Source organism: Pogona vitticeps, chromosome 4, assembly GCF_051106095.1.
Source record: "Pogona vitticeps strain Pit_001003342236 chromosome 4, PviZW2.1, whole genome shotgun sequence".
NCBI lineage: Eukaryota > Metazoa > Chordata > Lepidosauria > Squamata > Agamidae > Pogona > Pogona vitticeps.
In genome coordinates, this window is record NC_135786.1 from 109,311,115 (window position 1) to 109,331,783 (window position 20,669).

The 20,669-nt window shown below is 39.5% G+C and overlaps 1 protein-coding gene across 6 annotated transcripts in view; it reads left to right on the forward strand.

Annotated features, from left to right (window-relative positions):
* The window catches only part of BRINP3 (BMP/retinoic acid inducible neural specific 3), a 369,852-nt gene that overhangs the window by 187,538 nt on the left and 161,645 nt on the right, over positions 1–20,669 (forward strand). For all 6 annotated transcript variants that reach the window (XM_020790487.3, XM_020790489.3, XM_078392316.1 and 3 more), the window contains one exon: positions 16,989–17,179. In XM_020790487.3, the coding sequence (XP_020646146.1) occupies positions 16,989–17,179 (191 nt within the window). The remainder of the gene's footprint in view (positions 1–16,988; positions 17,180–20,669) is intronic.

A 20,669-nucleotide genomic window follows, 5' to 3' on the forward strand; every position in this document is an offset into this window, starting at 1 on the left:
ATGCTTTTAAAAAACAACAACCTTGTTGTCCATGGGTGTGTTTTAAATTTACAAAGCAGATATGTTTACTCAGTGAAGATGCAACAACCCTTTGTTGACTGATTTTGAGCATGCATACATGGTTGAAAAGGTAACTTGTAACATATTTACAGGTGTGGCGCTGTGGGCTAAACCGCAGAAGCCTGTGCTGCAGGGTCAGAAGACCAAACAGTCATAAGATCGAATCCACGCGACGGAGTGAGCTCCCGTCGCTTTGTCCCAGCTCCCGCCAACCTAGCGGTTCGAAAGCATGCAAATGCAAGTAGATAAATAGGGACCACCTCAGTGGGAAGGTAACAGAGCTTCGTGTCTAAGTCGCACTGGCCATGTGACCACGGAAGATTGTCTTCGGACAAAACGCTGGCTCCATGGCTTGGAAACGGGGATGAGCACCGCCCCCTAGAGTCGAACACGACTGGACAAAAATTGTCAAGGGGAACCTTTACCTTTACCTTTAACATATTTACTGACCGTCCACTTCTGTTATTATCAACTATCTGTGTTGTTATCTTTAATGGCATGGTAATGAATGGATCTTCTTATTTGGCCAGAGCAGCTGTAGCTTTCTTGTTTTTCAGTTAAGGCACATGAAATCTGGAAAGATGCTAGACCCCAAAGGTAGTAACAAAGCTGCCAAATTTCAGACAGCTAGCATGAGGGATTTGTGTACTGTGGACTTAGGAACTTGTTTATATATATTATATATAATCCTAGTAGGCTGAATTGTGATTTGTGACCCATCCAATTCAATTTGTGACCTGGATCAATCTATACATTTCCTCTGCTTCACCCTGGAGTTGAACCTGGCCATTCCCTTCTATCCAGACCTTGCACAAATCAGGCCAAATTAGAGTGATTTGATTTGGAAGTAGGGATATGTCTAAATCCCTTGCACAGCCCTATCTGAAATAGCTTGAATTGTTTTATAACTGCATTCTGTTCTGACATCATCTGATATTTGGTGGGAAAGAAATAGTTGAATGAACGTATTTAGAAAAAAAAATCAAAATTAAATGAAGTAGAATGCAATATACTAGCTTCTTTAATTTTTGCCCGTTCAGCTAGTTTTCCAGCTACATTCTCCAGCAGTTTTCCTGGCAATTACCTCTGAGAACGCTGTTGTTATAGCCATGCTAAGACAGTTGAGCAGTGGCGGGTTAGCATAAGCGGAGTGACAGCAGGAATACTGGCACATTTGTTCTATGTAGCAAGATATTCATGCACCTTCTCCTATTCCCTTCTGCCTGCATGTATCATTTATGTCAGTGTCTTGTGCACGAGAGGTATTTGTCACTGTACTGCTGCTGTCAGAATTGCGCATCATCCTTGAATTACAAGGAACATTTAAATTACAGCTGAGGCTGAGACCAGTGGCGACTGAATCAGGGATGTCTTACAAAACGACAGCTACACAGCAGGGAGGGGGATCACTTCTGCTATTTGCAACAGCAGGTGGTCCCCCCCTCTTTTCTTCCCTAAGTAACAAAAGTACCGATAGTACAGGTTTCAAGTAGTCTTGAAGCACAATAAAGATCTCAAACTTCAAGTGTTCCTATTAATCTGGAAGGTGGTGCTGAATCCTGTGGCTTGGGGATATCAGTAAGGCAGGTGTCTTTGACTAGCATCCTACTGGTGTTTATGTAACTTGCCACAACTAATTGATGAGGTGCTGGGGTTTGTCTCAGTTGCACAATTGGGCACATGTTGGTCACAACAAGTTATGGAAGCCTTACATCATCATAATTAGAGATGGGGCTATTAGTATACGAACATGAATCCCCCCGCACAGGGACACAAAATGAGGGTCCAGCCCTTAGGGCTGGACTGTCCACTCACCTTCCTCTGTGGCTGTGGGCTCCGTGCTCCCTTCCTATCACTCTGGAGCTCGCAGTTTGTGAGCCACTCTTCAACCTGGCAGTGAGGCTTGTCCTCCCGCCTCCTGCCAGGAGTGGCTTGCAGACCGTGAGCTCTGGAGCAATAGGAAGGGAGCATGGAGCCTGCAGCAACAGTAGAAGGTGAGTGGATGGTCTGGCCCCAGGGGGATGAACCCTTGTTATGTCCACCTGTGCAGGTGTATTCGTACAGTATGTGGATATGAATACGAATATCCACATCTCTAATCACAATCTTAGAACTGCAGAGCTGGAAGGAACCCTATGGATTACTGAGTCCAGTTCCTCTCAAGGAGGCACAGTGGGGAAATGAACTCCTGACCTCTGGCTTGGCAGTCAGATACTTAAACGACTGAGCTATCTAGCAGTTCATGTTTCATCCCTAACTAATGAGGATAATTATAATGTTTACTTCATTGATTGATTGATTGATTGATTGATTGACTGATTGATTGATTGGATTTATATGCCGCCCATCTAGACACAGTCTATCTGCTCATTGGCTTCTTGTCAGCTCCTGTAAACAGCTCCTGTAAACCCTCCAGATATTTAAGATATCTATGTAACCCCAGCAGTGCTTTGCCCACCTACAAGTTAACTGTAAATGCTAGGATTGTATGGCAGTATCAATGGCTGATCGAAGCAACCAACATGAATTTGACACAACTCTGGGAGGCAGTGGAAGACAGGAGGGCCTGGCGTGCTCTGGTCCATGGGGTCATGAAGAGTCAGACATGACTAAATGACTAAACAACGACGATCAATGGCTGGATAGCTAAGTGGTTTAGGTCTCTGGCTGCAGAGCCAGAAGTCAGGTGTTCGATTCCCCACTGTTCTTCTTTGAACAGGTCTAGACCTGATGATCTGTAGGGTCCCTTCCAGCTCTGCTGTTCTAAGATGATGATGATGATGATCATTGCTTGAAAGGAGGAAGTTGCTCTGGTGATGGCAGACTGAGTTTCTTCATTTGGTCACTGTTTCCTTACAAATCTCAGTGGACTCCAGCAGCCATTATGAAGCATTATTTGTGCTTTGACACATTAGGTCCTTTCAAAGAGAAGTCACCTACTAACATCTAGAGACTCTAGTGGAAATGAATGAGACAAGGGAGCTCTCTAGTGTCCTTTTCCCACATCAAATGAGTGCAGTAAGTTGGTGATGCTCAATCCTGCTGTATAGGTTATTGCACAAGTTAGAAATTGCTCAGTGTTGAAACGTATGTTCATAGCATTGACATGTTTTCAAGAATTATAATGGCCACCTTCATTTAATAGGAACCATTATTATAATGCTCCGCTTCACTTAATAAGGATCATTATTTTTTCCTTCTTTATCCAGAGTGTCTTCCACCATACAAAATACTTGTCATGAACTGTATATTGCTCTACATTATGGTTGTTGATCGCCTCCAAAACTCATTTTATTCTGAAACCATTATCAAGTGCAATTAATTTTCTTGAAGTCCCCCACTTTCTCCAATCAATAGCAAACTTCATGGCACAGTAATTAAATTAACCAATAGCTACTTGGGGCTGTAGCTTATATCTCTTTGAACATATGGGTCTTTGTTATAATAAAGAATCCAATGATAAGAAGATTTCTTGGCTATAGGAAAATGAAACTTCTGTGGCTTTATTTGATGTAGTATTTGTCTTAAGAATATTCTATATTCCTACTATTTATGTAAACATGTACAATTTCATTTGATCAAGGCTTTAATTCATCAGATTAAAAAGTGTTTAGCTCATTAATCAATTGTCAGATCATGGATTAAATTGAAGACAAGGTTCTTATAACTGAAACAAGGTTCATTTCCCTACCCTGCAATGTTCATATAACTTGCAGGGTAGGGAAATGAACCTTCTGGCCTGTGGGACTGTAGGTATGTACTTTCCCCTCCTTGAAACCCCAACCACTCAGAAAGGAGTGTGTCAAGAGTAAGTGATTAGAGCCATCAAAGCATGGCTTTTCCAGAGAAGAAAAGCACTCCATAAGACTGCAGCTGGTTTTGCTTCCCTTCGCCCTCACCTTCCCTCATGAATGAAAATGCAGGAGGAGAAAAGGTGGCTTGAGAGTAATTCCAACCAGCCAGTACTTTGGTGTAGCAGCTCTTTCAGGTACAATTTGAGTTCCTTTGCCCACCACACTCTTCCCCAGTAAGGATGACAAGCAGTGTGTATAATTGATTGTCCAGATGAGGTATAAAGGGAGGAACTGATGACATCAGAAAAGCAGTGGCTTTAAGGGTGATGACACATGTAGTGCTATACAAGGGTAATGCATGAACTGACTTAAGCAAGAGGACATCTTCTGGTCTCCTTGAGAGAGTCTCTTAATCCTCTGGGGCGGATGGGGAGGCTTTGGGGAGAAGATATATATTCTACCAGCAGTTAATGTTCTGCTAGTGGATAGATCAGCCCAACAGTGCCTGTTTTTCTTCTAGTAAAGGGCCATTTATCCATGGAAACATTTGCTACTGTTTCTAGTTAGAATCTCCTGGTTTTTCAGATGCTTCTAGCAAGCAAATTCCTCAAACCATGTTCCAAAATCACTCAGCATTGCTTTTGATTAATATTGATATTTTTCAGCATGATTATCATTTTACAGACATAATGAGGCTATTGCTAATGAGGCTTAGCACTGCTAATTGTGTAGCTGTATCTAAGTCTTTTCAACAATATATATAATGCAGCCCATATAGTCCCCACTAACAATATATAGTTTGCTTATTTTGCTTTATATAGAATATACAGGAACAATGGCATCATGGAAATTTATTGATATTCTTATATTGTATTGTCCACATGGTGTATACTTTAGGCTGGGTCTATGATTTGTCACCTGGGGCTAGATAAAAAGCATGCCTCAGCTTATGGTCTCATGCTGGTGATTTACACATCTTATATTGAATTTATGTATTCACAGTAGCCAAGATTTGCACAAAGACAAAAGTAGATGGGGGGAGTGAGCCTAAGAGGGAAGAGACTTCAAAAAAATTTATTGAGTGTGCAGTGCTGACATTTGGGTGAAACTGTGGAAAAAAGGGTAGTGCATGAACATTTAACAGAACGACTTGAATTCTAAAAAGGGTTAGTCCACACTGCAAATATATTCCAGCAGTTTTTACTTTTCAATAGTATTGCTTTGAGTTCTTTCCCCCAGTGTGCCAGTTCAGATACTATATTAGTTCAAAAATACCAGATGATGGTGGTGATGATGGTAATGGTATTATCAGTTTTTTGCCACCTTTCCTTTTCAGACAGTTTTATGCAATATAAGATAGAATAAATACAACAGATACTACTGACAATGTTTGGTCTCGAGTTCCTCTGCCTCTTCGGAATCCAGCTTGTACTTCTGGGAGTTCTCGGTCCACATACTGCTGAAGCCTACCTTGTAGGATTTTGAGCATAACCTTGCTAGCGTGCGAAATGAGTGCAATTGTACGGTAGTTGGAGCATTCTTTGGCACTGCCTTTCTTTGGGATTGGGATGTACAGTAGACTGATCTTTTCCAATCCTCTGGCCACTGTTGAGTTTTCCAAACTTGCTGGCATATTGAATGTAGCACCTTAACAGCATCATCTTTCAAGATTTTAAATAGTTCAACTGGAATGCCATCACCTCCACTGGCCTTGTTGTTAGCCAGGCTTTCTAAGGCCCACTTGACTTCGCTCTCCAGGATGTCTGGCTCAAGGTCAGCAACTACATTGTCTGGGTTGTCTGGGATATCCAAATCTTTCTGATATAATTCCTCTGTGTATTCTTGCCACCTCTTCTTGACGTCTTCTGCTTCTGTTAGGTCCCTCCCATTTTTGTCTTTTATCATGTTCATCTTTGCGCAAAATGTTCCTCTAATATGTCCAATTTTCCTGAACAGATCTCTGGTCTTTCCTTTTCTGTTATCTTCCTCTATTTCTTTGCATTGTTCATTTAAGAAGGCCCTCTTGTCTCTCCTTGCTATTCTTTGGAAGTCTGAATTCAAGTTTCTGTAACTTTCCCTATCTCCCTTGCATTTTGCTTCCCTTCTCCTCTCTGCTATTTCTAAGGCCTCGTTGGACAGCCACTTTGCTTTCTTGCATTTCCTTTTCTTTGGGATGGTTTTCGTTGCTGCCTCCTGGACAATGTTACGAGCCTCTATCCAGAGTTCTTCAGGCACTCTGTCCACCAAATCTAGTTCCTTAAATCTGTTCTTTACTTCCACTGTGTATTCATAAGGGATTTGGTTTAGATTATACCTGAGTGGCCCAGTGGTTTTTCCTAATCTCTTCAGTCTAAGCTTGAATTTTGCTATGAGAAGCTGATGATCAGAACCGCAGTCAGCTCCAGGTCTTGTTTTTGCTGACTGTATAGAGCTTCTCCATCTTTGGCTGCAGAGAATATAATCAATCTGATTTCGATATTGCCCATCTGGTGATTTCCATGTATAGAGTCGCCTCTTGTGTTGTTGGAAAAGAGTGTTTGTGATGACCAGCTTATTCTCTTGACAAAACTCTATTAGCCTTTGTCCTGCTTCGTTCTGAACTCCAAGGCCAAACTTCCCTGTTGTTCCTTTTATCTCTTGGCTCCCTACTTTAGCATTCCAGTCCCCTAGAATGAGAAGAATATCTTTCTTTGGTGTCAGTTCTAGAAAGTGTTGTAAATCTTCATAGAATTGTTCAATTTCAGTCTCCTCAGCAATGCTGGTTGGTGCATACACTTGGATTATTGTGATGTTGAATGGTCTGCCTTGGATTCGTATTGACATCATTCTGTCATTTTTGAGATTGTATCCCATTACAGCTTTTCCCACTCTTTTGTTGACTATGAGGGCTACTCCATTCCTTCTACGGGATTCTTGTCCACAATAGTAGATATGATAATCATCTGAGCTGAATTCGCCCATTCCTGTCCATTTTAGTTCACTGATGCCCAGGATGTTGATGTTTATTCTTGCCATCTCCTGTTTGACCACCTCTAGCTTCCCAATGTTCATAGATCTTACATTCCAGGTTCCTATGCAGTATTCCTATGCAGTAATTGCTAACTTGCGCTGGATTATGGAGAAAGCCAGAGAGTTCCAGAAAAATATCTACTTCTGCTTCATTGACTATGCGAAAGCCTTTGACTGTGTGGACCACAGCAAACTATGGCAAGTTCTTAAAGAAATGGGAGTGCCTGACCACTTTATCTGTCTCCTGAGAAACCTATATGTGGGACAGGAAGCAACAGTTAGAACTGGTCATGGAACAACTGAGTGGTTCAAAATTGGGAAAGGAGTACGGCAAGGCTGTATATTGTCCCCCAGCTTATTTAACTTATATGCAGAATACATCATGCGGAAGGCTGGACTGGAAGAAACCCAAGCCGGAATTAAGATTGCCGGAAGAAATATCAACAACCTCCGATATGCAGATGATACCACTCTGATGGCAGAAAGTGAGGAGGAATTAAAGAACCTTGTAATGAGAGTGAAAGAGGAGAGTGCAAAAAACGGTCTGAAACTCAACATCAAAAAAACTAAGATCATGGCCACTGGTCCCATCACCTCCTGGGAAATAGAAGGGGAAGATATGGAGGCAGTGTCAAATTTTATCTTCCTGGGCTCCATGATCACTGCAGATGGAGACAGCAGCCCTGAAATTAAAAGGCGCCTTCTTCTTGGGAGGAAAGCGATGACAAATCTGGACAGCATCTTGAAAAGCAGAGACATCACCTTGCCAACAAAAGTCCGAATAGTCAAAGCTATGGTTTTTCCTGTCGTGATGTATGGAAGTGAGAGCTGGACCATAAAGAAAGCAGACCGCCGAAGAATTGATGCCTTTGAATTGTGGTGCTGGAGGAGGCTCTTGAGAATCCCCTGGACTGCAAGGAGAACAAACCTATCAGTTCTAAAGGAAATCAACCCTGAGTGCTCACTGGAAGGACAGATCCTGAAGCTGAGGCTCCAGTACTTTGGCCATCTAATGAGAAGAAAAGACTCCCTGGAAAAGACCCTGATGTTGGGAAAGTGTGATGGCAAGAGGAGAAGGGGACGACAGAGGATGAGATGGCTGGACAGTGTCTGCGAAGCAACCAACATGAACCTGACACAACTCCGGGAGGCAGTAGAAGACAGGAGGGCCTGGCGTGCTCTGGTCCATGGGGTCACGAAGAGTCGGACATGACTAAACGACTAAACACACACACACTGACAATGTTTGAGCATTTGTGTGCCCTAAGAGTTGAAATAACTAAAGGGGGTATAAAAAAAGTAACTCTGGAAATCTACATTTTGTTTACAAAAATGAGATTTGACCAGCTATGTGTAAAAAGTTGTTCTAAAACAATCACTAAATTCTCCATCCAAAGCATTACAGGGAAAACAAGGACAATGTAAAATAACATTGACCCACAAAAGTATTTCTTTCCTAGTTAGCTGACAGTTAAACATGTAAACAACTGATAAGGAAAATAAAAACATGACATGGTGAAACCATAACATTGAGGAATAAACCCTCCTAGACAATGAAACACCTGAAGCACGAAAATGAAGATGAAGCAAATTAGTACCTGACTAAATTTATTCATCAGCATTATATGCTCCTGACATTTTGTTCACCAAGTAAAATACAATGGAGTCAATCTACTATTACAGCAGGTGCAAGGGACCAAGTCAAAATATGAACAAAATATTTGGTTCCTTTCAAGTTTGCTACTTGAGCAAAAGCAACAGAGATGCCCATTTACTTTTTTCTAACCATTTATAGAGAACTGTAATTTACTTCACCAGCAAAATTCAGTTCTTTATCATTGAAGGAAAATGTGAACAACTGAGAGAAATTACAGCTGCACAGTAGCGCAACTTTGTTATTCTGCAGCAGAGCAAATCAACATTCTACAACGGAATTGTAAAAATTGGAGCAAATAAAAAATTATAACTTTGAAACGAGTTCAGATCAGCACCAAATTTGCACAAATGTATCAGGCATTCTACTCTTGCTTTGTGACAAATTGGGGGTGGGGTAGGCAAAGGGTTGTCAAAGTATAATTTTTTAAAAAGTAAAATTGCCTACCCATTTAGTAATAAGTGACTCTAAATGTCCCCAGGTTTAAAATAGCTCATTCAAATTGAAAAGACGAATCTTGCTTATTTTGATAAAGAATGGTTGGTCCCACCCACTTTTTATTTTAATTTGGAAAGAATCTAGGCTGCAGAGTCTGGAATATAAATCTTCGAAAAAGACCTTTCAAAAAAGAAAAAAATCCACTGGATCATAAGATGTGATCATGCACAAATGTTCTTACTACTAAGAACATTCAGAAGTAGGTACATTGTTTCAGCTTCATGGGCCGGGAAAGGAGTAATCTGTAGAATAATTAAAGGTCAGAGAAAGATTCAAATAAGAGGATTTCTTAGAAAAGTCATATGTTCATGGTAGGATAGTGTCAGATGACTTTTTTTTTTCTCCAGTGAGAGTTCAGGCTTGATTTGATTCAGCACCCACTTGTATCTCTTTTAGGACGTCTATCTGTAAGGCTCTTCCCCAATGCCACATTGCAGATGAGTTGATTTTTGTCCCTGTTTTTCTTCACTGTCTTTCTTTCACATTGTATGACTAAATTGTGGTAAGGATCTGTGGATTGCTTGTGGACTAAATTAAGCAATCCACAGACCCTTACCAACTTTTTTCTTTTCTTTTTTTTAAAAAAAGATCCTTGGACAGCTCTCCCTGAAATTGATGCCCAAAGTCTAAATCCAAAAAAGTGCTATTGGAGCTGTCAGATGAAAAATAGATTTCAAATGTAATTGTAAGAGAACTTGGCCCTGTATTCATTTCTTTGCAGGGAAACTCAGAAGCCTGAAAACATGTGAATACATGAGAGTGTGGAAAGCAAATGCTACTATGATTATGGCTTGTACCCTTTTTCCTAATATGTGCTGTAATGAGGTGCCTTGACCAGTTTGAAATCCCCTTGAGCTATCATATTTCCCATCTCTTTGTCTCTTTAGTAGGGTTAATATTTCATGGAATGGTAAAGTTCCTGTATAAAAGAGTAACTTTCATCAAGGTCATCTCCAGACGCTGTGCTTGTACCTGCCAGAAATGGCGGTGCAGGATAGAAAGCATGCAATATTATCCCATATAGTTGCCCAATTTTGTCAGCACTCAGTGCAAAGCACTCATAGTTCAAAGCTTCAGTTACTTTATGCCTAATATAATTCTGTGCCCTATTTGTTGAACAGGTATACTGTATCTCTTATTGAAAGAAGCTCAGGATTTCACTCTTTATCCAGAACCAGCCATTCTCTTTTCAGATGCAGCCTTTAGGTACCATGCATTGGTTTTGAAAGTGACATCTATGCTATTTCTCTCATAGAAGAAAATTACTTTGTGCCTTATAGAAGATTAGTTATGGACCATGTCTGTGATATATCATTGACCAAAGCGTTGTTGAACTAGAATACCTTGGGGCAGTGGTTCTTAACCTTTGTTACTCGGATATTTTTGAACTGCAGCTCCCAGAAACCCCAACCAGCACAGTTGATGGTGAAGGCTTCTGGGAGTTGCAGTCCAAAACTCCTGAGTAACCCAAGGTTAAGAACCAGTGCCTTGGGGTATTCTTCAAAAGCTGCTGGCCTGGTGGTTCATGCTGTTTCATTTAGCAGCCAAACAGGTGTTTGACACTTCAGAGTCCCACCTCCTCTCGTGGGCACCCACTCAAAGGCAGCACATAGGGGAGGTGGGACAGAGAAGCCATGCTGCTGCCTCTGAGTGGGCGCCCATTAGAGGAGGTGGGACTTTGAGGCACAGAATACGTGTTTGGCTGCTAAACCAACTGGCACGAATTGTCAAACCTGTTCACCTCTGACTGTTTATGTGTAACGTAAGCACAAACTATCAGGGGTGCCAGTGGCATATAAACAAAGAAACAAATAGACCATGATCCAAGTGATCCACTCTGACCAAGGAATGTTCTGCCCCCTTCCAATCATTTTAAAAGAAAAGCTGGTAAAGACTGCCATGCCCTCCTTCTCCATCCCCTCCATGCATAATTTTCATCAGAACAAGGCTTGTGTAAAAATTGGCCCTGAGCAAAAACAGGAGGGCTCGAGGGAAAAGATTTCTGAAAGGCTTAAAAATATACTATCTAGGGGTATTTTAATGACACACTTGCACTGTTATCTCACTGTCAAAACAGTTTCATCTCTGTGACACCTTCAAGTTCTATATAATTGAAGTGCATATTTTGTAATGTTCTGTGGAAAGAGAAGAATGGGAAAGAAAGAACAATTTCTTTCTTCACTGAAAGTTGGAATATTTCTCCATTCATACTTTACTGCAGTCTTTGGTCTGTATTATAGTCTTGAAGGGTTCCTTCCAGCTCAACAAATTTGTCATCCAAAGTAATTGATCAAAGGTAACATATAAATGTTTCGGATAAATACATCTGGCCTTGTAGTATTTTACTAAATGTCCTAAATACCTTCCAGTATTACCACTGTTTACATGCTCATTTTACTCTACTTGATTGTAATGTGTTTTATCACCTGAAATAATGGTCCTTATACTATTCTTATATCCTGTTTTAATCTGAACCACTTGGACATCTCATGCTATCAATAGGAAAGCAAATATTATAAACATATAAACCAATTAATAAAGTGACCAGCTGTAAATTTTCTATCTATACTTAGAATTTTATATTATATTAGACTTTAATCAGAGGGGTTTCTAGGTAAGTGGCATCACATTCTGTCACTACAGAACCACGTCTGAGATGAAAGATGAGTCCTTACAATGTGACAAGGACCAGTCCTTGTGATAGCTTCGGACCTTGTGGTCGTCCTGTGGGTTATACAAGAGTTGAGAGAGAGGCTGGAACTGTGGTTTGGTGAACCAATGATAGAACTGGGTATGAAAAGATCATAGGTAAATGGGTCCATAATCCAGTTAGTTCAGATACCGGGGGGGGGGGGATTCAATTTTGGTTAGGATGTTTGCCACAACACCTGTTAGGGTTCACGTGTACATGTTTCAACATTCATGACACATGGTTTTTCCAGGCCCTATGTTGCTATTGAAAATCTCACAACTAGCTAACGTGTTTTGTTTTTCCAAGGACACATACTACTGCTGGCTGGCCTTGTGAAACAAGAAATCTTACAGGTTGTACTGTCGCTGCTCCAACCTCTTCCTTGTGGTGAAAGGCATAGTGAGCAGGATTGCATTCATCCACTAGCAATCACCTGAGTCTCCTCTCCTTACTGACTTTAATGTGCCAAGACTACTCAAGCATAACATGCATAGGAACACTTTTGTGCTGAGCCAGTGAGGCGTGGTGCCACCTTGGAATGGGTAAATATGGTTGTTCAGGCTGATTGGAGAGAATATTCTCTATTGGTGCTCCTCAATTGGTGCCTGACACTTTTTTTCTTTTTCCTTTTCTTTTTCTGTTTCTCCTGTTTGATAATTTTATATGCCTTGCATTCCACGTTTTATTCTTGCAATATATGTCTCTTTACGTTTTGTGATTTTTAAACTGTTTATTTAATATTCTCTCATTATGTTTTTAACTTCTGTAAACTGCCCAGAATAGTGAGTGCATCATACTAATAGGGTGGAAAATAAATTTAATAAACAAACAAAATCTTTTTTTTTTTTTTTGCTTTCTCCAGTGCTGCTCAGCCTCAAACTTGACTCCCCATTTGGAGACCTGGAGAAACACTGCCATTCTCTGAAATTTCAGCCAGTGTTCTAGGTGTGGCAACTCTGTTCACTACACTTTCACCATATAGTAAATACCAGGGACACGAAAGATTGCCTAGTTGTACAAATTCCATGGAGCAGGTGTTATCACTGAACAAGTCTTATTTACCATATAACTTACCTCTAAAGGCCATCAGAACAGTGCTCATGTTGGTATCATTGGCCCATACAAGAAGTGAACATATGAGAAGGCAAGTGCATAAAGTATTTTGTTTAGGACTGGAGGTCTGAAAAACTCACTAAAATTGTATAATGCAGCAAGCAAACTTATGGGTTTACTGTTTCTTCTTTTGAGTTGTATATGAAACATCCCTTTGTATATCTCTAAAGAAAAATGGGCTAGTTTGATTCTGTGGTAAATCCTTTGTCTTCTGAGAGGCAGAAAATAGACAGTAGCCCTTATATTATCCCAGTATAGAAAGCACAAGCTAGACTCTCAATTTCTGCCAAAACAAATGGTCTAACGGTTGGCATGCTTCATCAAAGTGAGGAGTCCACAGATGCTTTCCTACAAGAATACTTCTTTCATTAGATTTTGAGGACAATGTGTCCTTTTCTTAACTCTTAGCTGCATCTTAATTGGTAAGTAAATGAATAAAAGATGTGCTTATTACTACTTAATTGATTTGTTTGCTTTCATTGCAACCCTTGATAAATTTTGGAGTAGCAAATAAAAGCTGCCATTCTTTCAGTTTAATACAGCCTCTGGAATAATTTATCTGCAGCAGTAATCAAAACCTGACTCCATTTAAGAATCTGCTTTGCTAACCTTATCCTGGGAAGTGAGGAAAGCAAAATGGTGTTTTCACACACCTGCTTAGAGGGTTTATTTTCCCATTGTTTGTTACAGGCTGTAGAGAGAACTCCTATAAAACTGGGCACCTTTATTGTTTACTTGTTTGGTTTATATCCTTCTTCTTAACAACAACATCATCAACAACAACAACATAATCAAAGACTGGTAAAACTAAGAGGATAAAATATTCTTTACCATTCTGTGTAGTACAACTAATTTTGGAGGGAAGTTCTATTTGGAGGATTGTAGGGAAATTTTTGAGGAAATTGTAGAAAAGGACTACGGGATTTTGAGATGTGTTGCTTACTGCAAAACTTTGGGAAGGGGTCTGTACACAATGCCTAAGTTGCATGTGAGGGCAACTGTTACAAGATCTACAGACTTGCATATATATCCCATTTATTCAGGATTTTGTTTTATTACATTAAGTTTCTGTTCAGAAGTCCCCAGGGGTGGAACACTGGCCAGGTTGTTCCAGTTCAGATTTATCAATAAGATGTGAATGGTCAAATGATTCCTGATAACTTTGATACTCATTGAAATGCTTGTTATAATTCCAGTTTTAGACATTTGGCAGGAAGGGCGAGAGAGAGAGAGAGAGAGAGAGAGAGAGAGAGAGAGAGAGAGAGAGAGAGAGATGTGCCATGTATGAAAACACTCTTCAGAACTGCTGCTGCTTTCTTTTGCTAAAAACAACAGCTGTGTACAAATTGCTGTTTCAAACTAGGCAGCCTACTTGTGGAGATATAAATTGGTGGCACCATTTCAGTGAATGTCCACATGGTAAGAAGAAATTATCCAACTAATTCACAGAAGTGGGGCTCAACATTAGCAGTGATTATAGCATAGGTTTATTATTAATAATTGTACAATTCTGACCTATGGTGACGCTTTTCACAATTTTCTTGGTAGAGACTACTCAGAAGTAGTTTACCATTCTTTTCTTCTGAGGGTATCCTGGGACTGTGTACCATACTGTTGGGCTTTTCTAGGATGCACAGTGGATAACTGGACTCTTAGCCTCTGGTTCCAAAATCAGATATCTAACTCACTGAGCTGGTATGACCTGTAATACTGGGTATGATCTCTAAAGCCCATTATACTTCCTCTTCAGTGCTCTCTACTGGTGTAATTTTAGATCACTGTGGTGATGGCAAGGAAGATGCTGCAGACAAAATTGCAGGAGACTGCTCATATTTGTATGGTGTATTTGACACAGGTCGTACTAATAAAACTTTGGCCCTTGTTTGTCTGTTGATAATGGATGGGTTCTAGTTTCTGCAGCCTAAGGATGTGAACTGGGTCTTTGGAGAAATGTGTTCAATCCTTACTTTTCCTGGCTTATAAATTTACCCACTTATTCAGTAACTAAAGGGAGTGATGAATGCATCTTAAAGCAGAGCAAGGTTCTGTCCTGCATAAAGGAGGCACTTGTTAGACTGCTTCTGAAAAAAAAAAGCTTCCTGGAATTTTCCTGAATTGGGTAATTACCAGCCAGTCTCCAATATTCCATTCTTGGACAATATTGTAGCATGCAATAGCCTATCAGCTCAAAATATTTCTGTACAAAATGTCTTACATAGTTCCAATTGATCTAGTTCAGATAATGGGACAGGGACAGCTTTGGTCATGTTGTGACAGGGACAGCTTTGGCTTGCCTGTGTTGGGAACTAGACAGGGAGTTGGTGCTCTGTACGTTCTGTTGGAGCTCATGATAACTTTTGATGCTCTTGACCATTGAATTCTTATGGGCCATCTCTCCAGGATGGATCTTGGAAGCATTGTCTTAAGTGGTTCCCATCCTTCCAGTGTGTGTATGTGTGTGTGTGTGGGGGGGGGGTTGGTCCCACCAGAATATGGATAACACCCAAATCTATTTATCATTTCCATCTAAATTCAAAATCTATCAGTATCTGTTGTCAATAGTTACTTGAATGAGTCTGAACAAATTAAATCTTAATCCAGAGCTGTTCTTGGTCAGTGAAAAGACGTATCAGAGAACAGAGATTCAACCTTTGCTTGATGGCCTTGCACTCAACATAAAATATCAGGATTGTAGTTTGGGTATGTACCTGGATTCATCTCCTTGCCAATGACCAGGAGTGTGTTTGCACAATTATAACTATTGTATCAGGTGTACCCATTCCTGGAAATGTGTAATCTGGGCACAAGCCTTAGTTATATACACTTGGTTTACTGTCATGCAGTCTATGTGGGGCTGTATTTAGGAAGTGCTCTGAAATTTGAATTTCAGATATTGTGGCAGATGGTTGCTGATTATAAGGAAATCCAACATACATGTTGTTAAATAACCTGGTAATGACACAAGAGTTCTTTATGCTTCCTGAATAGTCTCTCTAATTTGGGGCAATTTGCACAATTTGTGCCATTTTTGAATGACAGAATTTTGCCCCCAAATCTTTACTTGCTCTGCCCCTTTCCCATCTTTGTTATTGCTGCTGTTATTCTTCATCTAGCAGATGTTAGCCATAAGAGTGGTTCTGCTGGTAGATGGCTTTATGGTGAGCCTCTAAAATCAGCAAACAGAAAAGGGTTCTACTGGCAGAAGGACATGCATAGAAGGGTATTCCTGATGGCATGAGAAGCTCTGAACTAAATTTTTACAACTGCCACATCTTTGAATTAGAATATCATTGAGGGTCTGTGGTAGTAAAAACAACAAAAAGTTAGATTTAGCACACATATGAAGGCATGTACTTTTGTAAACCGGAGTTCATTATATGAGATAGTAATCCTTCTTTGATTCTGACTGGCTTCTTTGGAATTTTGGTCCTGTCATAGTTTTGGTCTATTCTCTGTTCTCGTATTGGTCATATCCCCATCTAGTCATATACATGTTTTCTGCCAGGAAGCATGTTGTGACTTGAAATGATGTCACAGTGCTGCATCACCAATCAGACATGAATGTTTGATGTTTGTGAGGACGGTAGCAGGGGGGTGGGTTCTGTGGGTAAATAAATCATTCTGAAAATTGGAAGGGATTAATCAGAAACAAGATTTTGACTTGGTTCTCTTCTAGTAAAATGGGTGCTTGTTGCCCAAGCTGAAGTTTTTCCTGAGGTAATATTTTGGGAGCAAACGCTTTCATTTTCTGATATAACATAACAGAATTTGAAAACATTCCTGTCCATTGTTGAATCTTCTTTGTAGTCATCAACCTGTGTAGATGACAGCAACATGTTACACTACAGAGGGAAAGAACCAATGACATTACCGCCACCTCTTTTTCATGCAAAGATTTTGTTATGGACTAATCTCTCATTTTTCTCCTTCTTGCTGTTTTATCCATACAGTGCACAGCAGAAGTACCTTGTGTAAATTTATTGGCAATCAGATAGGAAAACCTTGCAGAAGATATGCCCAGTTGTAATATTTTGGCTAACCCACACAAAACACCAGCAGCCACTATCACCTCAACAACAGGATGGTGTAATTTGCAAAGGAATACAGTGGTTTGAATTACTCATTTCTGCATGAAGATTTTATCTTATTTATTTTATTTGTCTTCCAGGGAATTTGGCCGTTGGAAAGTAAACAACTTAGCTGTTGAGAGAAAGAATTTCCTTGGCTCTCCACTGCCTCTCGCCCCTGAGTTTTTCCGAAACATAAGACTACTAGGACGTAGGCCAACTCTTCAGCAAATCACAGAAAACCTTATCAAGAAATATGGGACACATTTCCTACTATCAGCTACTCTGGGAGGTAAGAGTTATGGAGCAGCTTAAGAAGCATTTAAGAAAGGATATGTGTCTTAACTGGAGGGCTGATCTACTCAGAGCTTCATTAATCAGATTTGAAGTGTATTCAAGAAAAATCAAAACATTTGTATAGCTTTTGCAAAATACTGTGATGGTTAGTGGATCTATAAGATAAGCTAAAGAAAAGCTTAGCAAAACTTTCTTATCTGTTATAGGAATTCCCAAAGCTACGACAAAGGTGCCCCAGAGGCCATATCCACAGGTTCTTGTGCAGTCCCAGACTGGAAGCAAAAACTGAAAGTGGAGCTGTGGATTCTGTATTTTCTTCTCTTTATCCCTTCTAGAAGGCAGCAGGGCAGATAAACAAATGCAAAGCAGGCGGAAGCTTCATTGTCTGCTTCCCCCACATCTGGAGAAGGGGAATTAGTTTACCAGCTAAAAATGATTATGAAGTACCTCATAACTGGAATGTGACAAGTCAGCAGGGTGAAAAGTTCTTTGCTGGCCTAATACAGCTGTGCTTTGATGACTATTCATAAACCTATGCTAAGAACAAGTATATAACCTTTTCACATGATCATATACAGTGTGGTATTTGTGAAGAGCTGACGTACTTATTTCTCCTCATGACAATTATTTTTCAGATAATGTGACCATGACACTATGGAAACTTGACAAGAGGAATAAATCAATTATGTAACATGAAGAGGGTAAACTTGGCTGAACAGAGAGCAAAATAACACTTTGTTTGAGAGCCTCCAAAAATTGATGGCCATCTCTAGTTTAAAAAAAGAATAAAAATATGCCTGTGACAGGGAAGAGCAGCACACCCTTTGTGTTCCTTTTGTGAAATCTTCATTTTTTGTCTTCAGTAAAAACAAGTTTCCAATTTTGGGGGAGGTTGTCAATGCTGAAATTTTCAAAGTGCTCTGTTCAGAAAGAAATCTAACAGAGGACAAAATTTATTAAGGTTGGCATTCCTATACTCATGCTTGGGAATTAGTCAAATTTAGAAAATGTTTGTGCTGGGCTGTATGTTTCTTTATTTTACATGCTTACCAGAGTTCTCTGTTCTGTCATCATTAATTTAGAAGGTAGGAAACAAATCCTTCCAAAATGAGAAAAAAAGAAAGAGATGCATAGATTGTGGGTTAGATCCTTGTTCCTGTTCTGTATCAGGTCTGTGAATGAGTAAAAGTAAGGTTATTATCTCTTTGACAAAAAGGTTTGCTCAAAGTGATCTTAAGAATTTTTCAAGTCAAATTCTTTTGTTTTTTTCTTCTTGCTTTCAGAATCTGTTAGAAAGATTTAGAAAGTTGAAACAAAATAAAAGATAACAACTGAAACAAATTCCTAGAATTGGCTTTTTCTGTAGCACTGCATGTGCATTTTTCTTTCAAATAATGAGGACCAATTCTTTGCCTAAATACTCATCTATCAACATCATTTGATGAGTTACAGTGAAAAAGTCTGAACTGATTTTCTTGATAGGCATTGTGCATGAGATCCTGTAATTGTGGAAGGATCATACAATCACTTCTTTCCATATTTTTTTCAAAACTTATCAACATTCAGAAATATCGTTCTAAATCTGAATGAACACATAAAAGATTTAAAATTTAGGGGGGGAAAGAACAGAAAAAACCCTCAAGTCCAGGCAGAAGGTTTCGAATGCTTAGCTCTTAAAATTTAGATTTGATTTATGGTGCTGAATTAGAATTATTAGCTTTTTTTTCATTTTGAGAGGCTCTTCATTTTCAACAGCTAGATGGCAGACAGTTCTCCTTGCTGAGGATATTTTTATCAGTGAAATTTGTCCAGTGCAGATTTGAGAATTTTGTTGCATTGCATTTCTTTACTTCTTTTTTTGCATGAACCTTAGAAAATTTGTGGGCTTGTTCACAAACACAATATAAAAAAACTTGTGGTTAAAAAAAATCAAAAACTAGGAGATTCTTCCTAGATATGACTGTTCAATTGATGGCACTTGATCACAGTGATTTGCATATATAAACTAACAGCCAGCATTTATCAAATGACCAATACCCACACACACATTCTATGTCAACTGGTCCTCTGGTCAGTCTATCTGAAAAATCCCAGAAGACATATATCAATACATAAATGTCTGACACACAAACATCCATAGCAATAATGTGTCACCTAACATTTGTTGAGGTAGAAGAGCTCTGGAAGTATAGTGTGCTTTTTCACTGGAACTTGTGTAAAACCAAGCATCTGTGCAGACATATAATTAAATGTGCTCGAGCTTTAAAGAAAGAGAGAAATAAAGTAAAAGATACCCATCATGTCAAGATTAATTAAGTGCTCTCACTCTTTTCCTATACCACCTCCAGTTTCTCTCTGACTTCAACTTCACTGTAACAGTTTCAAAACTCTCATCTTAGCTCTTTCTGTATCAATCTCAAACTAAAGCTTAACTAAACTCTACACACACACACACACACACACACACACACACACACATACTGTGTGAGATAAATCTTTATATATACAATAGCATCTCTACAGCCAGACAGCATAACAGACCATCAGAATATGGCTTTATCTACATACATTTCATCCTTCCAGTCAAAGTGTTGTCACTCATCATACACGTCCATAGATACATATATGCAGATATATGTACGGTGGTTCCTCGCTAGACAGTTATCCTACATGACAGTTTTTTCGCTAGACATTGACTTTTTGCGATCACTATAGTGATTTGCAAAACAGTGATTCCTATGGGGGAATTTTGCTGGACAATGTCTGGTCCCTGCTTTGCAAACCGATTTTCGCTAGACAATGATTTTGACAGCTCCCTCCGCGCTCGCAAAACGGGTGTTTTCAGGACCTAAGCTTCACAAGACAGCAATTTAAACAGCTGATTGGCAGTTTGCAAAGCAGCTTTCCTATGGCTGATATTTGCTAGACATTGATGATTCTTCCCCATTTACTATAAAGAACAACCACACAACTGGGTCTATGTTGTGATAGTTATCTCAGTCATTAAATTAGCTGGATGCATCTTTTGACAAATATGGGGTTTTACATTTCATCTAGGAACCTCTGTTTGTTATATCTGGTTCAGTGTAATAGCCAAAAGGATATTCTATTTGCTTCTTTACTGATTGCAATGATTATACAGAAGAGGTTTTTTTTCTTTTTGCCTGTCTTATATATAGAATTCATGATATATAGAATTCAAAATTTCTTTTTGCATGTCTTATATGTAGAAATTGAATGACGCTACGCTAAAGGCAGAAGTCTTTTTATTTTCATAACTAATATAAAATTTGTTGCCCCCAGTTATGGTTACGACCACTGACTTAGATGTTTTAAAGGCAATTAGATACATTCATGGAAGACAGATCTACCAATGGATAGTGGCTTATTTGTTAAACACTTAGAGCAAAATCCTATTGTGATAAACAACATCTGTAAGGGCCATCACACAATTGTTTTTCCCCTTTTCTCAGACTACCAGTTAT